This window comes from Girardinichthys multiradiatus, chromosome 8, assembly GCF_021462225.1.
Source record: "Girardinichthys multiradiatus isolate DD_20200921_A chromosome 8, DD_fGirMul_XY1, whole genome shotgun sequence".
Classification (NCBI taxonomy): domain Eukaryota; kingdom Metazoa; phylum Chordata; class Actinopteri; order Cyprinodontiformes; family Goodeidae; genus Girardinichthys; species Girardinichthys multiradiatus.
This window is the reverse complement of record NC_061801.1, coordinates 5,896,441-5,918,279: the sequence shown is the minus strand read 5'-3', so window position 1 is coordinate 5,918,279 and position 21,839 is coordinate 5,896,441. Positions and strand designations below refer to the sequence as shown.

General features: G+C 39.2%; 1 protein-coding gene across 6 annotated transcripts in view; it reads left to right on the top strand.

Moving 5' to 3' along the window:
- Positions 1–21,839, top strand: part of mctp1b (multiple C2 domains, transmembrane 1b) — a 58,884-nt gene that overhangs the window by 14,074 nt on the left and 22,971 nt on the right. For 2 of the 6 annotated variants that reach the window (XM_047373616.1, XM_047373615.1), the window contains exons 2-6: positions 14,544–14,664; positions 14,735–14,877; positions 14,969–15,048; positions 19,261–19,384; positions 20,285–20,329. In XM_047373616.1, coding sequence (XP_047229572.1) covers positions 14,544–14,664; positions 14,735–14,877; positions 14,969–15,048; positions 19,261–19,384; positions 20,285–20,329 — 513 coding nt within the window. Of the gene's footprint in view, positions 1–1,369; positions 1,608–14,389; positions 14,464–14,543; positions 14,665–14,734; positions 14,878–14,968; positions 15,049–19,260; positions 19,385–20,284; positions 20,330–21,839 lie in introns of those variants that run through there. The other 4 variants (XM_047373618.1, XM_047373617.1, XM_047373620.1 and 1 more) reach the window with 3 other exon arrangements.

The window sequence follows — 21,839 nt, the reverse complement described above, 5'->3', positions numbered from 1 at the left end:
TAATGAGTGTGGTGCAACAAGATCACAAAGACAGAGGGGGATATGTGGGAAATAAAAAGTTATATAGAGGGATGAAAAGGATAGATGGGATGAAAGGTTTTAAAAAACGGTGAGGAATACTAGTGGGATGAAAATGCAAGGGGGGAAAGGATGTTCAATTGGATGAAAATGTGTCATAATATGGGAGGAGAAAGATGAATGGGATAGAAAGGTGTTGTAAGCAGGGATACGATTGATGAATGGGTTTTCTCAGATTTTTACTCCTACTCAGCTTCACCGGTGCAGACAGGGGTGTTTGAATTTCTTCTCTGCACTGCAGAATGGCTGTGTGAGACATTAATCTCTTTACAACTGAGTGCCCATGGAAGGAGCAGCTCCTTGTGGGAAACCCTGCAATGACAGTTTCATTCATGTTGTGAAGAGACGTTCTGTAATCTGAAACACAAGGCAGAATCCGTTTACAATAACTGCTGAATTTACTTCTGAATTTCAACTGATATGAAGAACAAACTTTTTAACTTTCTTCCATAACAATAAAGAGCAGGAGGAAGTCTTGGAATCTTGGAAGCAGACCTGACATGAAATACACCTCAACATCAGGACATGTCAATGCTGCAATGGTAGTGAGAGATTTGTTTGAAGCAGAACTGGAAAGTGTCAGCGTTACCAGAGGAATGTCAGAAAGTCACATCCTGAAGCTGTTCAGTACTGAGGTCTTCTGGACCGACTCAGTCTTTAGCTGCTGCAAGCATGCAGCCCTGGAAGGAAGACCCAGGGCAGACTTAGAGTTTGTTGGACACACCATATGTCCCTTCTAGGCCTGAACGTTAGAGAGTGTCACTAGATCGAGGGAGGTCTGAGTTTCTCTACTGGATCTTTTACCTTAACAACCTGATCTTGGATAAGCTGCAGAAGATGGATGGATTTGTCTTATTTAGACCAAACAAGGGTGTTGATGTTTTTATCAAAATTAGATTTTCAATTGTAATACTAATCTGTAACTTTATTATCCCTACTTATCAAATACATTTGCTTTTGTTTGTGTCTCTCTGGTCTTTATTGTTTTCTAATATTGAACACTGGTTTTGATATAATCAAAGTTAATCATTTAATGTGTGACATATTCTGGCCTTTAAGTTCAGACGTTATAGGGCAACAAAACTCCCTGACATCTCTGTGTGTGACCTGGGGATATCGTTGTCCCATTTTCTGTGGTCATACCCTAAGGTGCACCCTTTAAATTACTCCTAATCCACTGCGAAAGGATTATCATGCAGCCAATCAGCTTGGCTCATTGCTGTCCTTCTGTTGTTCTTTTCAGTCAGCAGATTGACTTGGTTTCTTATAGTCCATAGTTATCTTTGAGACATCCTTAGTTTTTCTGATTTCTGTTTCTCACATTGGTGTTCTACTTTAAACCCTGTACCTTTTACTGCTCTACCGGGACCTTTTTTGTGAGGCATCTACTTGTGTTGTCCCAGACCCTGGATCTTTTAGTAAGCGAAGCCCTGGTGGCACAGCCCCGTTTAGCAATCCAAAGGTTTCTACGCTGTACCTCTGCAGATGACCCCTTCTGTCTTGTCTCATCATGTGAACGCCTGCTGTCGGTACGGTTTTTCCACTTATAGGCTCTTGCTTTCTGTTATTAGGTAGTCCTGTGTCTTTTTACAGCTTGTGTTCTATGAATTACATTTTTATTATTTATTATTTTATTCTAGAATAAATCCAGTAACTGATTGTGGAAAACAGTAGTTATATAAATGAGAGTAAAACATGAACCTGAAAATAAAACAAACCTTTTCTGTTTTAGTCATACGCAGATGTTCAAAACAAAGAAAAAAAAAAAACAGTCTAAATCATGGTTTAAATAAACATATCGTGCATGTATGACCTGATTGATGTTGATGGGCTTCTGTCAGATCAATTATTCTTCGTACGTCTGTCTCCTGTGGGAGTCCAATGACCCAGGTGGTGAACCAGACAACAGTCCATGTTATTCTACTCTTATCTGTTCGGATAAACTGGAAAATAGAATGAAAGGTGTTTTGGCAAAATGACAACACAGTCTCAGTGTATTCTTGGGTTGTCCGCAGGTTACTGTAGTTGTTAGTTGTGTTCTTTGAGTGATTCCCTGTGTTATTCCTCATGAGTTAATCTCCCCATATTCATGCTCCCCACACAGCTGTTATGCATTACTTTAACTAGACTCACGGTCCCTCGCCCCAGTAGTCATTGCGTCCCAATATTTAATCATCCTATTTTCTTCCACTTTTCTCAGAATTCCTTCTTTTTGAGTTCTTGAAAAGTTTCATCATGATGCTCCCCCCACAACATGAGGCTGCCACCCCTGTACTTCACTGTTAGGGTTCTCAGGTTTTTAGGCATCTCCTGTTTTTCCTCCAAATGAAACAATGGTCATTTTGTCTGAATGCTTAGATTTTAACTTCATCAGACAAAAAGACCAAAAATGAAGGTCATTGTCCCTGACTGCATTTGCCAACTGTATTCTGTCATTTTATATTGCTTTTGGGGTCAGGGCTTCTTCATCACGGAGTTCCCTTTAAGCCCTTCTTAATGCAGGACCTGTTTCACTTTGGATAATGACACTATGATGAGCATCATCTGCATCTTCACCTTTTGCTTTTAATCTGGAGTTTGTATGCATATTTCACACCAAAACACATTGATCTCTGGGATACTTCCTGATTGTATGATGGCTGGACATCCCCATATGATTGTTTGAACATATGAGGAAGAACCAGACTTGTGCAGGTCCACAGTTCTCTTCCTGATATCTTGGCTGATTTCTTTAGATTTTTCCATGATGTCCCACAGGGAAGTAGTGTGTTTGAGGTTGTGCCTTAAAATCCATAAACATGGCTGCATCTAATCAGCTCAAACAAATTAACTTATCAGAAGCTATCAAAGCCATGACATCATCATCTGGACTGTTCCAAATTGTTTCAAGACATAGTGATCTCAGCATAAGTAAACCTCTGACTGCATAGAAAGTAATAAATAATTAGTTGCCTCATTCTGGCTTTTAGGAAATGCTAATTTGAGCAAACCTAAATAACTTTAATCAGGAAACGTTTAGTCGAATGTAATGTCAGTGATTTAAAGGTTATGTGTTAAAATAAATATCTTGTTCCAGTTGTTTGTTAAAAGTTCAACTTTTAAGCTTTTCAAACAATAAGGTTTTTATTTTTAGCATTTAAGTTCTTCATGTACTAATGCTCCTGAAGCGCTTCCACTCTAGAAGCTACACAAGCAACAGGGGGCCTCTGATGTCTCTCTAACTTCAGCTTTTTTAGGACAACTATAAATAAAACTGGGTATTTGTAAGTTACCAAAAACCCACAAGATGTTTTGTAGAACTTTTTCATTATTTTCTGAACTACGACACCATAGCACTACATAGGCCCTCTATAAAGGAATAACTGTATAAGTAACACAACCGTTTCTTCAGTGTGGTTAGATCAAACTCTAAACCACACTTAGGCTCTTCCTTCTAGAAGAGCCAATTAGTTACAGTATTGATCATGTGCAGTCTATAAAGGGCTCATGAGGTTACTACCATCTTAATGAAGCCTCTCCATTTGACATGATAAAGGTGTACACCAACAACTCTTTTCATTGACTCAATTTCAAGGCATCTTTATCGCTTATCTTTATGCATGTGGTTTTGGACATATATTTTTTATGACTTTGAAGTCATTTGATATTTTCTATTTTGTCACATGGGATGATTGTACAAATATACACTACTGGTCAAAAGTTTTAGAAACACTTTCTCACTTAATGGGCCTCTTCATTTTCATGACTATTTACATTGTAGATTCTCACCAAAGGCAACAAAACTATAAATGAACAAACATGGAATTATGTAGTAAACAAATAATGTGAAATAATTTTTAGATTTTTTGGCAACCTTTGCTTTGATGACTGCTTTCCGAAATCGTCAAATCAATACTTTTTACCTAAGAAACCTAAGATGCCTATTAAATTAATACACAATGCATTAGTATTACAGGGGTAGTAGCTTTTTTTTATAGAGAATGAAAGGTTATTTAAATAAAAGGCGCTGGCTCTCTAGAACCGGCATTGCCCACCTCTGCTTCACAAATTGTCTGTAGCCTTGAGGTCTGGAGACTGGTTAGGACTCCATGAGATTCTTCTTAAGCAACTCCTGTCAAGTCTGCAGTTGTTACTCCTTCCTCGTTGGCATCACCTGCCTCACCCTAATTATATTCAGCTGTGTCTTGTTGTTTTTTCCCTATTTGCTTCCCCCTTTCCCTTCAGTCTGTGCTTGTTTTTCTTGACATTTGTCTAATGTATCTGCCTTGTCTCGGCCCATGCTTGCTTTTTGGACTTCCCGCGCAGCCCCCGCTTCCTATTGGACCTGCTTATTTGATTACGGACTGCAACCTTTAGATTCCTGGGGGTTGATTGTCATTTAATATTTTATCTTTTTTCCATTTTCCAGTGTAATGATGATTCTTTCAGACATCTTGGAGACTATGTTGATACAGCGGTTGCATTGAGGAACTGTTTAGTTTAGCTCTGGTTAAACTCAGCAAAAGTCCAAAAATTTGTTCTAGTCTCATTGAATGATCTGTGTCCCAAAAGTGCACATAATCATCTGTGGGAGCCAGAGTTCTGCCTGGGCTGGAGGGCATTAAATGCTAAATTTACTCAGTAACATGCAAATTAGCTTGTAACTTCAATGTAATGGGTCTGGATTTTATTATCCATATTGACTTTAAACTACTGTAGGAATAAGACAGTTCATGGCTTTGTAAACTATAACTTATATACTCAGCTTGGAATAATTTTTACACCGTAATCGCTTATCTATTATTTGGCAATAACAATTGACGTAAAAAAAAAAAAGCAAGGCTTTAAAATAGACATACATTAGAATGCCTGATGGGATTGTTATGGTCTAATGCTATTCTCAGTTCGGTCCTTTGCTTCCTGATTTAGTGCCCCACAGTTAAGTCATTCTAAGCAGCTTGTTAGGCTGGCAGATCTAGTCACTGGTATAATGTAAACTTCTTACATTGTTCTGGTGCTGTTTCGGTTCTTGCTGGTTGCTCTCTTCTCCTCTCTTGTCCTTGTCCTATCCAGGCAAAAGGTCTATTATGGGTTCAGATTGTTCAGTTGTTTTTCTTTCTCTTTTTCTTTTGTGTTTGTGGCTGTTTTCTATGTTTTCACTGCTGTCTGCCCCTTGGGGATAATAAAGTTTACTTGACTTGACACTAAGACCAAAGTGGATCTCTGTCATTCTCTTAACAACTTTAACTGAAGAAAATGTTATTTTTGCTAATGCTATTGATAAACCTTTAGGACATGTCATGTTTACAATAGATAGTCATTTACATAGAAGGTTGTGGTTACTTAGAAGAAAGAGTGATCTGCTTCCCATCTGTAACATGTGAAATGTGTCTGATCGGAGGAACCGTCTGATGGGAAGAGTGAATCAATGTCAGAATAATCAGTATGTCATCAGAAATGGAAACCAAAAAATATGTCAAGTTAGAGACAATGTGACAAAAAAGAAAACAACTTGAGCTCTGTCAGTTTAAAGTTTGTGCTAAAATGTTACACCACTCAAGGACAAAAGGTGTAGAACGAGCTCTTTATTACGTCCGATCACCATCAGCATACAGACAGACCGAGCACCACGTTTTTTCCCATCCCAGACTGCTCTGGTATTTTTTTGTCTTCACAAAAAAAACACATCTGTGAGCCAATACTGCCACCTTTTGGAATCAGTGTGTAACTACATAATAAACTTATTCATTGTTTTAACTATTATTAATGTAACCAATGAATTATTATTAACATGTGCATTAGCGGTTTTAGAATGTTTTTAACAATTGACCTATTCAAGTGCTACAATCCTCCCCTGCTAAATGAATGTTGTCCCCAATATCCGCTAACACATTGTAACATAAAGAGGGTTAAGATTATAACGTCAAAACATACATTGTGACATACTCAGAAAGCGGTTATGACCCAACGCAAAAAGAAAATGTCAGTAAAGTGCATGTTCACTTCCCTTGGTATCTTACGTTTGAATATTATGTGATATAATCACTTCTTACTCATAACGTAGGCAAGCATTAAGCTCATGACCACACAGAGTTGTTAATTCAATAGTATCAGCATTACATTACTTTTTGACTGTTGTTACTATCACTTCATTAGCTTCTCTGGAGACATTACACTTAGACAGTAACCTCATTTAGACATATACCTTAATTTGATGTCACTTCAAATCCTTTTTGTCATTTCACCATCTGAGTTTAGCAGTGCATTTAACTTCAAGGTCACAAATCATGGTTAAACCAGATAAATATCAACGGATATTCCAGCAAATCAATTTAAACTCAAAAGACAAACACACTATCATGCACATTTGTTAAATAATATCCCACAGTTTGGATAAAAAGGCATTTGTGGAGATATCCAAGGCATACCATATTGTCCATAAATTGGAGCTACTGTACCCTCATACAGTGGGACTGAAAGTCCAATCGCCCTTTGGATAGGTTGACCTAGTGCATCATACGTTAGTGTCTCTCTTGGGCGTCTCTCTCGCTGAGATCTCCTCAGCACAGTGTCAAACATGTGTGCCTCTGGACTACTGGGCTGGACTAGAGAGGGAAGTCTGTGTTGGTTCTGGAAAGCCTATTTCAGTAAAGTCTTTGTACATCCTAAACTCCTCAGCATCTGCTCGGAGCTCCTGAGTGTTTCTAACCTGTCCCTGAGCATCAGCAGGATGCTCTGACTGGCATGTTTGTTCTAATGCCACAGGAGGTGTTACAGCTTCTTGTCTCGGCTGCTGATGGTGGCACATTATCCCTGGAGTCCAATAACATTCCTCCTCATCCGAGCTCTCTGTGTCCTCAAATCTATAGCTCGGATGTATGTCCTTCGATCTGTGTTGTGGCTTCCTGCTGTCTAGTTCAGTTCTGGTACTGTGGGGAAGTGGCAGAGCATTACAGGGCATTATCATGTTGCGATGAAGAATCCTGCCTCGTCCTGTGCCACGCTCAGGTTTGACCTCATAAACAGAGCTATTGTCTCCTTTCTGAGAGACTACAACATGAACCTGATTCTCCCAATATGAGAACAACTTTCCTGGTCCTCCCCGCTCTGACATGTTCCTTACAAGAACCCTATCTCCAGGTGAAAGTACTGCACTGTGTCTTGTTTGGTCATAATGAGTCTTTCCTCGGGCTAGAGTCTTTTTGATGTTTTTGAAGGCAATGTTGTATGCTTCTTTCATTTGTTGTTGCCATTTTTTTACAGAGTCCTCATGTGATTTACATTGTTCTGTCTCAGTTAGTCCAAATATTAAGTCTAGGGGAAGTATCCTGTTGAGTCACTAGTTGTACAGTTGTAAGCGTGAACAACTTTGTTTACATAGTCACTCCAATTCCCTTTCTTTTCCTCATCCAGGGTCCGCAGCATTGAAAGTAAGGTGCGATTAAACCCTTCGGTTTGGGGTGGTAGGGCGTAGTTTTTGAGTTTTCAACGCAGTGTATTTTTGCAACTGTTTTGATTAAATGGTTCTCAAATTCTCTGCCCTGATCGTGGTGTATTTTACCAGGAAATCCAAACTTTAAAGCAAAGTCATTGAAAATATTTTCTGCTGCAGTTTTGCCAGATTTGTTGCGTGTGGGGTATGCTTGGGCAAACTTAGTGAAGTTGTCACTTATCACTAAAATATACTCATACCCTTCCCTGCTTTTTTCGAGGTGAAGATAGTGTATTGAAACCATCTAAACTGGTGCTGTAGCAGGTACATGGCACATTGGGGCTCTACTTTGAACTGCAGGTTTTTTTTGGATGTTGCACTTACACACCTGAGTAATGAAAAACTCAATATCTTTCTGCATACTAGGCCAATAAATTCCTAGCCAAGTTCATGAAACGATCTACCCCTAAGTGACCCATCGCACAGTGAAGGTATTTGTACACCAGTTCTTTGTATTGGTCTGGGAGCACAATTTGGTTGTACAATGCTGTTTTGCCCTTTAAAAGTCCTTCGTCAGATACATAAAGTCTTTTCCATTCAGGTAATAGTTGTTTTAGCCTAACAGAGTTTTTGTTTGTTGATCTTTTGTCTACCTTGTTTCCTGTTTTCTTTAGGCTAATGACATGAGTTATTGCCGGGTCCTGCAGCTGAGCTTGTAACAGCTCTTGCCTAGTGACTTTAATGGTTGGATAGTCGTCAGCAGTTATCTCATGCACAAGTGGACTGCATGTTATAGCAAAGATCCAGTCCACATCTAGAGTCTTTTGTGTCTCAACAGCGTTTAGTATTGCGTTGTTGTTGTCGATAATTCAGTGTTATGTTAAAGTCAGCTAACTCAGAGACCCATCTTTGTCCTGTAGAATTTAGTTTGGCTGTACTTAAAACACAAGTTAGAGGGTTGTTATCACTATGGACGGTCACAGGTGGAGCATAAAACAAATAGTCTCTGAAATGCTCTGTAACAGCCCACTTCAGCACTAAAAACTCAAGTTTACCTGAATGTATTTTATAGTTTTTCTCTGCTGGTGTCCGTGAGCCATACCCAATGACTCCAAGTTTGCCCTCCAGCCTCTGGTAGAGGGCCGCTCCAAGTCCGTCCTCTGAAGCATCGATGTGCAGAATGAACGGGTCCTCAAATCTAGGGTAGGCTATAACAGGTGGGTTAGTTAGAACATCAACCAAATAGCTCAGTGCTTTTTGGTGAGTATCAGTCCATATAATTTTTTTAGTTGGTGCAGGCTGACCTGACTTGGTTGGGCAAATCTTTGGTTGCGACTGATGGTCTGGAGTTAAGTCAGCTGAGAGCAGGTCGTACAGGCACTTCGCATGTCTTGAAAAGTCTTGTACATAACTCCTGTAATACCCTAAAAATCCTTACAGTTTGCGTAGTTCTTTGATGTTGATCTTGATGTTGGTAGGAGGGGTGATTTTGAGTGCCTGGACTGCAGATATCTCTTTATCATCCATTCTGTATCCATCAGCTGATATTAACCTGCCCACATAGCGCACCTCGTTTTTGAACAAGTCACATTTGTCAGGCCTCAGTTTAATTCCCCAATCTTGCTGACGTTTGAGGACAGATCTCAAATCCTCAATGTGCTGTTCAAAGGTTTTACTGTACACTAAGACATCATCTGAGTATGGAGTACATATTTTGTCCCTAAGGCCTTCAAGGCTCTCCTCCAGCTGAAAAGCTGAGGGCGCGTTTGTAAGGCCGAATGGAATCCTGTTCCATTCGTAAAGGAGTCGTAAAGGCCGTGTATTTATTCGAATCCTCATTGATTTCACCTTGATGGTAGGCTTTGCCTTGGCTTAGCACACTAAATCACATGTTACCCCCAAGTCCATCAAGTATCTCCTGGATGCGTGGTATAGGGTGCCTGTCTGGAATTGTCTTTTTGTTAAGGCCTCTATAATCAGTGCAGAGTCTTAAGCCTCCATCACGTTTCCTTACACACACCACTGGAGATGCATAAGATTATGTTGATTTGTGAATGAAACCTGTGTTCAATAAGTCCTGAATGTGAGTCTTAACCCCATCATAGAGAGCATGAGGGACTGCATTGTAGGCTTTAGCCACTGGAATATCATCAGTCAGTTTAATGTCCATTTTAAATTCTTGATGTAGCCTACTTCATATTTGTGTCTTGCAAGAGCACCTGACTCCTCTCTGAGCATTCCTTAACAAGAGCTTGCTGTTCGATGGATCCAAATTGACAGGTGGATCCCTGTTTTTGTCTGGTAAGTTTGGTGGTTGAGAGTTTTCAGCTACCACAGAACCAACCGGACTTTGTTCAATGTCCACTGGGTAGCAGCAAGTTATCCTTTGTGTGCTACCTATCAGAGTCTTTGCCGGCAACACTATGTCATGCTTTGTCATGTTTCTGACACAAATCTTAGCTTTTCGGGAGGAGCACGATATGCTTAATAGCTGGCAGTCAAACCTTATTCCCTCCTCTACTGCAAGATTTGTACCTGGCTCAAAAAGCATTACTCTTTGGTCTGTTTTGATAGGACCGCTAATCCAGTGCATTTGTCCAGGTGGAACTATGGTAGCCCTGCGTCCTGTCCTCATTAAGTAAGTAACATTTTCAGGTGTCACAGTCTGAATAAGGTTTAGTAGTGCTACTGCTTTTCCACTTCCTACTTTTAGTGAACTTCTGAGTAAGGCCACTCTGTCACTGGACTGGGTAGTTTTGTCTTACTAGTTCTTCAATAGCATTAAACCCTATTATTACTGGTTTTTGTACAATGTCAAGACTCACTAATATTGGAACTAGAACCTCATCAAAGCCCGTAGCTTTACCCTTTAGATCACAGAGGCTAAGGTTAACTTCAACCCAGCCCCGAAAAGGGATCTCAGAGCGATTTACAGCTCTCAGGTCTAAAAGTTAATCTTTGTTTAGTAAGTCACTGATGGGGTTGATTTTTACATCTAAGTTTGCTGATTTCCAAACGTCACTCATTATGGAAACTTGGGCACCTGTGTCCCACAACGCCTGAGATTTACAGTCATTCATCTTACACCAAACTAAACACTTTTTGCCCACCAACTGTGCTACTCTTTTCTGTTTTGCATTATGCTTACAGATGTCAAGTAGCTAGTTTTTAAGTTTAGTGTTAGTCCGTAAAGATACAGACTAATTTTTGTCATTTTGGGACTTTGCTTTAGAAGCGTCCCTCCGTCACAGCTTCCTCCATTTTCCCTGTTTCAGATTTCCTCCTACTCTACATCCTTTTGCCCAATGTGAGTCGCTACCGCATTTGAAGCAGTGGTTACAGTCTTTGTTGTCTTGTTGGCACGCAACACATCGCATTTTCAGTCTTTTTGTTGTCTTTGCATAAGTTTTGGCTGGTTTGTAGCTATCAGTTTTTCTGTCACGCTGCACAATTTGTACAAGTGAAGCTACTTGACCAGTAAGTTCCCTGATTGCTGTATTGCTTTTCTCTATTTTAGAGTACTTAAATTTAATTTATTTAAATTGTAAACCGCTTTTAACAAATTTTGTAAAAATGTTTTACAAAATTTGTAAAAAAAAGTATTTTACATTTTAAATTAAGTGCAGCGTGCATTTCGGCTTTTGCTGCCCTTAAATAAAATCCAGTGCAACCAGTTTGTAAAGGAAAATAAAAAATAATGTGTTTTTTTGTAAATATTGTATATACACAGTATTTTTACGAAGAAGAAAAGAAGGTTCTGTCATGTTTGGTGTTGGTAAAGGATCCAGGTGCAGAGACTGACTGTGTCAAAATAAAAGTTCTTTAACAACCAAAAGGAGAACTTAACTGCGGGAAATGCAGGACATGGAGCACAGATAGTGTAACGGGAGAAACCAGCAAAGAACCATGAAAACCAGTGAGCTTATGTACTGAGGTGAGAGTGGAGAATGACATTGAATGCAGGTGAGTTAATCAGGGGAGTGTGAAACAAGGAGAAGGAGAGCAAGCCTGATAGACCGAAGGAAGATGAATGATTAACACAAAGGAAGCTAAACTAGATACATAGAAAATACACAAAGAAATAAATTCAAATGTACAAAGAAAAGAAAACAAGAATTAACTAAGAAACTAAAAACAAAAGTGACATCTTTCTAACAGTAATGGACACTTAGAAATGAAATGAATATGGCAAGACCTTTATAGCAATGATAAAGTGATCAAAACAGAAATGAAAACCAAAACACCCAAGGATCATAACAGGTTCTGAGTATAAATACAGCTGATCTGTGAAGGCCTCAACAGTTCTTTAGAGAACATTAGTGAACAAACAGCATTATGAAGACCAAGGAACACAGCAGACAGGTCAAGAAGAAAGTTGTGGAGAAGTTTAAAGCAGAGTTAGGTTCTAAAACAATAACAGTCAGATAAGATGAAAGGATTTATGGAGCTAAATACAGTGCTTTGCGAAAGTACTCGGCCCCCTTGAACTTTTCAACCTCTTGCCACATTTCAGGCTTCAAACATAAAGATATAAAATTAAAATATTTTGTGAAGAATCAACAACAAGTGGGACACAATCGTGAAGTGGAATGAAATTTATTGGATGTGTCAAACTTTTTTAACAAATAAAAAACTGAAAAGTGAGGCGTGCAATATTATTCGGCCCCTTTACTTTCAGTGCAGCAAACTCACTCCAGAAGTTCAGTGAGGATCTCTGAATGATCCAATGTCCCAAATGACTGATGATGATGAATAGAATCCACCTGTGTGTAATCAAGTCTCCATATAAATGCACCTGCTCTGTGATAGTCTCAGGGTTCTGTTCAAAGCGCAGAGAGCATCATGAAGACCAAGGAACACACCAGGCAGGTCTGAGATACTGTTGTGGAGAAGTTTAAAGTCAGATTTGGATACAAAAAGATTTCCCAAGCTTTAAACATCCCAAGGAGCACTGTGCAAGCAATCATATTGAAATGGAAGGAGTATCAGACCACTGCAAATCTACCAAGACCCGGCCGTCCCTCTAAACTTTCATCTCGAACAAGGAGAAGACTGATCAGAGATGCAGCCAAGAGGCCCATGATCACTGTGGATGAACTCCAGAGATCTACAGCTGAGGTGGGAGAGTCTGTCCATAGGACAACAATCAGTCGTACAATGCACAAATCTGGCCTTTATGGAAGAGTGGCAAGAAGAAAGCCATTTCTCAAAGATATCCATAAAAAGTCTCGTTTAAAGTTTGCCACAAGCCACCTGGGAGACACACCAAACATGGAAGAAGGTGCTCTGGTCAGATGAAACCAAAATCGAACTGTTTGGCCACAATGCAAAATGATATGTTTGGCGTAAAAGCAACACAGCTCATCACCCTGAACACACCATCCCCACTGTCAAACATGGTGGTGGCAGCATCATGGTTTGGGCCTGCTTTTCGTCAGTAGGGACAGGGAAGATGGTCAAAATTGATGGGAAGATGAATGGGGCCAAATACAGGACCATTCTGGAAGAAAACCTGTTGGAGTCTCCTAGAGACCTGAGACTGGGATGGAGATTTATCTTCCAACAAGACAATGATCCAAAACATAAAGCCATATCTACAATGGAATGGTTCACAAATAAACTTATCCAGGTGTTGGAATGGCCAAGTCAAAGTCCAGACCTGAATCCAATCGAGAATCTGTGGAAAGAGTTGAAGACTGCTGTTCACTAACGCTCTCCATCCAACCTCACTGAGCTCGAGCTGTTTTGCAAGGAAAATGGGCAAGAATCTCAGTCTTTCGATGTGCAAAACTGATAGAGACAAACCCCAAGCAACTTACAGCTGTAATTGCAGCAAAGGGTGGCGCTACAAAGTGTTAACGCAAAGAGGCCGAATAATATTGCACGCCCCACTTTTCAGTTTTTTATTTGTTAAACAAGTTTAACACATCCAATAAATTTAATCCCACTTCATGATTGTGTCCCACTTGTTGTTGATTCTTCACAGAACATTAGAATTTTATATCTTTATGTCTGAACCCTGAAATGTGCCAGGAGGTTGACCAGTTTAAGGGGGCTGAATACTTTTGCAAGGCACTGTACAGGACAGTCCTGGAAGACAACTTGCAAGAGGCTGCAAAAGACTTGAGACTGTGGCGAAAGGTTCATCTTCAAGTAGGATAACAAACCTAAACATATAGGAATGGTTTAGATCAAAGCATATTTGGAAACTAATATTCTCCTTCCAATCTGAATGCTTGAAGTATTTGGAAAGAAGAACGGTCAAAGATTTCATATCTAGCTAAATAAGTTAAATAAGTCTTGTGAAACTGTGGTTCTACAATATTATGAAACGGGGCTGAATTCAAATCCATGTCTTGCATTTTAGATCTTTTTTTTTTTTTTACATTTCCAAAGCCAGAACTCTGACCCATTCACAGACTGTTGAGCAACGTGAGTCAACAGAAAACCCTTAACAATTCTTAAGCTGTTTGCTGCTGTGGAGCTATTTTCTGCCCCCATACTGTAGAGTCCTCATTTCTCATCAGTATTGATCCGAACATTTAAAAGGATGTGCATGTGTTGACAGGATGCAGTATTCTCAGCACTTTCCTGGCATTTAGAAAGCCGCGTAGTGAGATGAATGTTTAATTACCTCCGCCAAGGAGGTTATGTTTTGTCTCTTACAAAGGTTCAGCCATAAAGTCCTGTGTGTTAGGAATTAAATTGGTATTAGGGATCTGTTTCATGTAGCCTGTGTGTGGATTGCTTCATCTGAAGGTGGTGATGTGGAAACGGAAGAGACATCATCTCCCCATCAATGTGGTTGGTTGGGAGGAAGCTTAAATAGTGTAATTTCCTGTCAACTGTTTTCTGAGAAACATGCTTAGTTTGACACTTTAGTCAGTGTCAGTATGAAGTGTGAATGTAGCTGAAATAGAGAGAGCTATATTTCAACACCAGCAGAAAGACTTGTATTTGTCTTCAGAATGTTGGTGAGTTTCCATTAATGTGGGGTTCACACAGCAGCAATGGTGTGACTGGTTATAATTAATGCCTCCATCTCTCCTGACAGGGCATGGGGGCTTCCTGTTCCTCAGGGACCCCTGCTGAAGCTTCCGCTCCCACCTCAGGGATGTATAAGCTGGAGATCGAGCTGAAAAGAGGACACAACCTGGCCATCCGAGACCGTGGAGGTGCTTTGATGTCTTTCTTCTTCTTCTCCTCCTTTCACATTCATGATTCTGTAACAGTTGATCTTTTTAGGCTCCAGTGATCCCTACGTCAAGTTCAAACTGGCTGGTAAAGAGGTGTTTAGAAGCAAGATCATCCACAAAAACCTGAACCCAGTGTGGGATGAGAAGACAACACTTGTCGTGGACAGTCTTAGTGAACCTCTGTATGTAAAGGTAAAGGCTTGAACACACACTAAAAACATTTTGAAATCATTGATAAAAGAGAATCAGCTGTCAGTGGAGATGTTCTGTTGCTCTCCTACAGGTGTTTGACTATGACTTTGGTCTTCAAGACGACTTCATGGGTTCTGCTTTTCTTTACCTGGAGTCTCTAGAACAGCAGAGGTCTGTTAGATGTTCATGTCACCATGTGTAGGATTTGTGTCTTTTTACAGATGGGTTTAAGAATCCAAACTAGCGTGTACTGTCCGGTGTGAGCAGGCTGTACAGTAATGTTACCTGCTGTATATCAGAGCATTTAAATTGCTGTTTGCCTTGTCATTTGGTCATTGCACTGTAGATGCTGTCCTTTAGGTCGTTTTGTGATCAGTTCCTGTCTTTGTCGGTGAATCTCTTGTGTCTGTGGTGGTTTGTGGTTGCATGTCTCTGTTGGTGCTCTGTCTCTCTCTTCCGAGTGACTGTTTTTTTCTCTTTCCTAACCTTTCTACTATTCAGTGGTCGTAATTATCTTTGTAGTTGCTTGCATGTTGGTGTCTTAGCGACTTTTTGTTATTTGTATGTTGTCAGTATGTGCTGCTTTGTCTCAGTTGCTGTTGCATGTCTCCATGGGATCCACCTGTCTGTAGTTGTGGTTGCCAGATTTTGACAATTGAAATATGGAACCTGTATCAACCAACTTCCACTTTTCTGGTTCGAGGGGAAGACACCCATGCCTGATGGTGTGTGTTAATGTTAAGTTTCATTACAGAAAAATGCAACAACCACAAATGCTTTTAGCAGAAAATGAATGCAGGCCCATTAAAAGGAGAGTTACTAGATAAACAGACATTAAGGTAAATTAGATTTTTGCCTTAATAAGACCTCTACAATTGTCTTTTCATTATTATTACATACTCCAATGTTGCTTATAAGGATGCAAGCAAAATTGATTTCAGTTTCAGATTTTGACTAATGGTTAGGCTAAGTCCTAAAAATCTTAAGATCTTAAGATTCAGCAGAGATTCACTGATCAGAGAATTAGAGAAATTTCCTACAATCTACAAGTCCATGAATCTCTTGATTATTGTTCAAGAAATACAAATAAAAACATATTTTTCAGCTTTATCAACAAATTAGAAATTTAACTGTTTTTACAACAAAATATTTCAAAAAGTTTAATTGTTGCCTGTAAACATTAGTCTCAAGTCTCTGTGGAGAGTAAGTAGCTCTGAAACGGCTGCCAACTATTCCTACACCAACATGTTCCGTAACAGACTTTTCCGAAGAACAAAACAGGATCTTTGCTGTAATAAGTTGAGTTTTCTTTAATTTACTGAAGTTAAATTCTCTGTTAGCCTGAACCAAAGTGAGAGCCATAATCCTTAACTGGAGAAAACATGCAACAGTGGTAAACATTCCCACGAGAGAATGGTCAACCAAAGTGATTCAATGAGCACATTGACAACTCAACTAGGAGGTCACCAGACAACCCAGAGCATCATCTAAAGCTCTGCATGGATCTCTAGTCTCAGTTCAGGTCAGAGTTCATGATTCAACAATAGGAAACAGACTTAGCAAAATGGTATCTGTTAAAGGTGTGTCCTGTTAAAATCTGACCTAAAACTAATACAGCATTTTAGAGAGTCAAACATGGCGGTGGTGTGAGGGGTTTGGGCTGCTTTGTTTACCAAGACCTGGGCCATAATAAATGGAATTATGAATTTTGCTCACTACCAAGAGAATGTTCAACTATCAGTAGCCTACAGGACCTTAAGCCCAATCACACTTTGGTTCTGCAGCAGGACAATGATCCAATGCACAGTAGCAAGGCTGCTTATGAATAACAAAAAAAACCTCTTCTCTTATTTACTCAGATTATTTTTAATCTAATATAAAATTTGTTTGATGTCCTGAAAGATTTAAGTGAAAAAAAGAAAACACAGAGGAAATCTGTAGAAGGGCAAACACTTTCACAGCACTGCATATATATCTTACTATATAGTAAGTTTAATCCAATCATATAGACAGAAATCATTTTCATACATTCCAATTTGATCCTACTAATAAATATTCGAGGTATAACATTCAGTGCAGTCAAGTTCAGTTTATTTTGCCAATTGGTAAAAAGTAGCATCTCCAGGACAGGGTCCAAGCCTTTTCACACGTGGGTCAAAATTACTGTTTTTCCAATTAAAAACACAAAAATCATTATGTGTGTGTTCTTTTTAACCTGCTTTTTAATTAAACTGAAATATTTCATGAAAATGGATGTATTAATCATTGTAGCCCTTTTAAAAGAAAGACAGTTTCTTAATTTTTTGGGGTTGAAAAATGTTATTCTGTTCTTATCTGTTTCTCATTTACTCAGTATGAAACAAAAATTAAGCGGAAAACCATAGAACCAAAAAATGCTTTGTGTGATACCTAGCATTTTCTATTTAGATTATGCATTTGTCAATGGAAATCTTGTCCTGGAAAATTACATAAAGTATTCCTTTACATAAACAGGCCAACTTTGTACTTTTCTTAAATTGTGGTCATAGGCCACTGAAAATCCCTTCTCCTGAACGATGCGTATCATCTATAGAGAGTGAAGACGAAGTTATTGGCAGCAATAGCTCACCCAATGACCTCGCCCAAGAACATGTGGCAGCCAAACAAAAACAGTGGGTCAGAAAGAACACAATTGCAGAAAAAATTCAAGATATTGCAAATTTTAGAGCAGTAGGAAAAAGTTGCAGATTGAGAAAAGAGGTCAGTATATCCTTCTGCAGCCTATGTACAACAGTATCTACAATATAAGATGAAGCTCGATTATTATCTGTAAGACGGAGAATTTGAACTATTTCGCTTTCTGGTTAGCTGAAAACAACTTTACCGAACTTGCCTTGATGTCCCTTTTCTTCTATTTATTAGTACATGGAAATATTCCAGCTATTTCACCCTGTTTTCAGTCTATATGCTAATCTTTCACAAACAAGCAGCCTACTCACTGAACATTCTGCCACAATGCTGATAAGCATCACCGCTTCTTTAAATGTAAATACCAGTTCCTATACCAGTTCCCTGTACCAGTTCCCTAAATATAATAAAGCTAAGCTGCATGTTCACCCATGAACAAAATGCAGCCTGAAGGCCTTCAGTGGCTCCTGCCCCTGAAACCATCAAAAGAAAACAAAAAAAACTTAGCATAGATCTTTTAAATTCAGCATTTTGTTATTGAAACTTAACGGCGTAGTGTGTCCCAATTCTCCAGAGTGGTCCTTAGCCCTGACCCCTTTGTGCCCTCAATCCACACTTCAGCTAAGCGCGCATCTAAGCGGACTTCGCCAAAGTATATTACTCACAATTCACTGCTGCAGATGACATTCTGAGCAAAAACCAATCACTACCATCTATGTAATCAACCATCAAATCAGAATAATAAGAACTGCGTAAACTTTAGACAGCTAGCCGATGATATACATTTTTTTATTGGTTTTCCAGGCTCAACATTGTAAGATACCACTGGGTTCAGAGTGAGTCTGGGCAGTCAGTAGGCCATAACACTGAAGTTACCTTTCAAACAGACACTGGCGCGGCGAGAGTCTGGTGTAAAAGCCTCCTTTGCTTCCTGCACTTTCTTCTCCTCAAAACAATTGCTTGTTGCAGTTTTAACATATTTATTTAGCTGCAAGACTGCGAAAACAGCGACAGTCCCATTTTTGAAGTTGCAGTTACGGTGCAGAGGTGCAAGTCGATGACGTAACCCCTACTGTTCCAATTCTCCAATTTTGCACGCTTCAAACCTGTGCACTTCAACCCCCACGTGCACTTGTACAAAGTACATACCTCATAGAGGGGCGTAGGGTGTAGTGTGGGTATTGGGACAAAGCTCCAGTGAAAGTTGGAGACAGTGCACCACCAATAAAATTCCTGCGTGAAACATGTACAGTGGACAAAACATGTAAACCTGCAGCAGAAATTCTGCATTCCCATTCACAGGCATCCCTGAAAGATTAAGGTGGCTATTTCTATGCATAGATATAGCCAGACAATACAACAAATAAATGAATGAATAGTAAATAAGCTAATTATGCTTTCAGCAGCTGCAGACACAAATTTGCTGCTGCATTCTGTCGGTGTGAGAAGGAGGGGCACTCTGGCTACAGGATTAAAGACATTCTCTTTACTGTCATTTGGCACAACTTCCAAGAATGCACAGAACGAAATAATCAGAGTTGGCTCCATTTAAAAACATCTGTAAAAACAAAATTAATAAAAAACTAAAACCTAAAGATAAATACATGCAATGCAATCTAAAAACTACAACAGAAACGGCTTTAAAGAAGAAAACAGTGTTTTTGTTTTTTATGTGAGAGCATGATTTGAGCACAAACACATGCTTGTGTGTTGTAGGACGATACCTGTGACTCTGGTGCTGAAGGACCCTCTGCTCCCCAATGAGGACCTGGGTTCTCTGGAGCTGGCAGTTACCCTGATGCCTAAAAGCAGCCCCATAGAGGAGCAGCGAGACACAGCAGTATGTACTCTTTGTGTCTGATACGGTTGATGTTGCTGCCAGCCAAGGATTTTTTGCAAAGCCAAGTATTAGTTATAATGTCTGTTTTTCCTCACAGGTCTTACATCAAAAGGTTTAATAATTAAATAAGATAAAAGGTTTTATGGTTTCCCCCATTTTTCCTACAATACATCTTAAGCTTACAACAGTTTTGGGAGAAATTGTAGACATTAAGAACTGTTTCCACTATCCAGCTTTCTGTTAGCCATACCCACCTCACTAGGGGTCCAAGAATGTCTCTAATTCAGGGGACGAGGCAGTAAACAATATTGGGTTTACAAGATAAAGTTTTAGGAATATTTTTAAGGTTTTCAGAAATCCCAAACTGTGTTTCAAAGAATCTAATTAGTTTATTAGAATCGAGTCTAGGTTTGAACCAGTCCGGATACTACAGTTTTTAATGGTCTATTTTGGAAATGGTCATAAGCAAAGAAAAAGAAAATGCCAGTTTTTGTGTTTTAACAAACAGAATAAAAGTTTTCAAATCTCAAACTGTGTTTTAGATTGGAACAATGGGGAAAACTGTAATGTTTTATCTGGTCAAACATGGACTGAAATATTCTGCACTATATAAATCAAACTGTTTCTGTTTTGTGAAATCTTGTTACTCCCCTAATCATTACAGAGATTAGAAAGTGCAGCAGTACCTGTAGAAATTAAAGCAGCAGAGCATCCTAACAGAAAGATCTTAACAAAAGAGACCCCTGTAACACCTTTTCCCCATTTTTCTCGTGTACTGCTATGTAATGATAAATAAACCGCTGAATGTCTTGATGAATTTCTTGTTGCTTAAAAAACAACACCTGTTAGATCTTACCTTCTTTGCCACTCAGTGAAACTGTATGTATGTGTTTCCTGTAGCATGGCGAGGTTAAGAAGTATCGGTGGAAGCCTTATGTGCATAAAGTGAGTGCAGCAGTGATTTAGCATATTGTCACCTCCCTTCTCCCTTAGCTGACTGATCCTCCCCAGCATCACCTCTCAGTCTATCTACAAGCTTTACAAACTCCTCATCAGCCTGATAAGGAAACACTTAGAAAGCCTCTGTGAAAGGATTTTTGGACTCTTGCTTTAAGCTTATAGTTGTGGTACTGTGTTTTAAACCTTCTTTTTTAACCTGGATAAACCTTAGAAAGAAAGTTGGATCAAATGCCTCAGCCCCCTCAGCTGACTCCTATAAAGAACTATCTGGGATAGTTAGTCTCATATGACATATGAGTTAGTTTCCCGATATCTGCAGCTGAGCCCAGCTGCTGCATGGAGGAAGTCCATTTTAGCTGGCTGTATCCGTGATTTTATTCTTTCTGTCAAGAACCAAAATTTTATGACCACAAGGACATGCTGGAACCAGTAAACTGAGAGTTTGTTAAAACATCACTGTCATTACTTCATGAGCAGTGGTTATTTATTCATGCCAAAATGCGAACATCATTCACACATCATTTTAAGATGGCTTTTTCCTTTGCCAGTGTAATGTGTGAAATACCGACATAGCATCGGGTATTGATGTTGATCCACACCTGTGCCTCTAATCTGACATAAGTAACCGTTGCTTGATGGGGTTTAATGCAAATAAACTCCACTCAAATTGGCAGCGCTGCTTTCATTCTGTGGTTTTAGCAGTGCTGCTAGCTCATTTTATTAGCACACAACATCTATTAGACTATTTAACTTGTTTTGGTCGTTTCACATTAGACCAAAGGCAGCTTGGAGGTTTATCTTTATAGAACTATAAAGTGCAAATGACTGACATTTAAATCTGCATTTAAATGTCTACAACATTTCTCTCATTTATTTTACGGATGGCCTAATCGGGACTTTTTTTAAATCGACATTTGCCAATATTGTTTTTTTTTTTGACCGAGTTGGGAAACAACTGTAATATTTTGACATTGCATCAGCTGCCGTATGCACAGCTTTATCATTTCTTTCTAAAATCATGCAGCTATAGTCCTCAGTAAACACATGTTTTGCTGTTTTTATCTGGAGCACTTTGCTGAAGTGGTAAGCTAACATTAGCATGCGTCCTCTTTGTTTTGATATGACTTGTTGATAATTTGGTTCAGTTGCAGTTCGTTGTATTCTGACAAATACTTATTGAAAAAGTTGCTTTCCTGCCACAAAAATGTTGCGTTTGCCTGGAATGTCATAAAATGTAATAGCTAGTGTTTCAGCTCCTCTCTGTGCACCTTTCCTGGAACCCTGATGACATCTAAGAAAAGCATGCAGAGCAGGTCACATGAAACAGATAGGAACTTCATTGAAAATGGTGAAAAACAAAATGTTAAGAAAACATGGATTTCTTAGGTCCATGAAATAACAGCAAGCACACAGTTTTACATTTGGGCACACAAATATAGGCAAACGTTTGAGAAAATGTATGTAGTCGCTATCGAGAGTTTCTTTTGAGACCTCC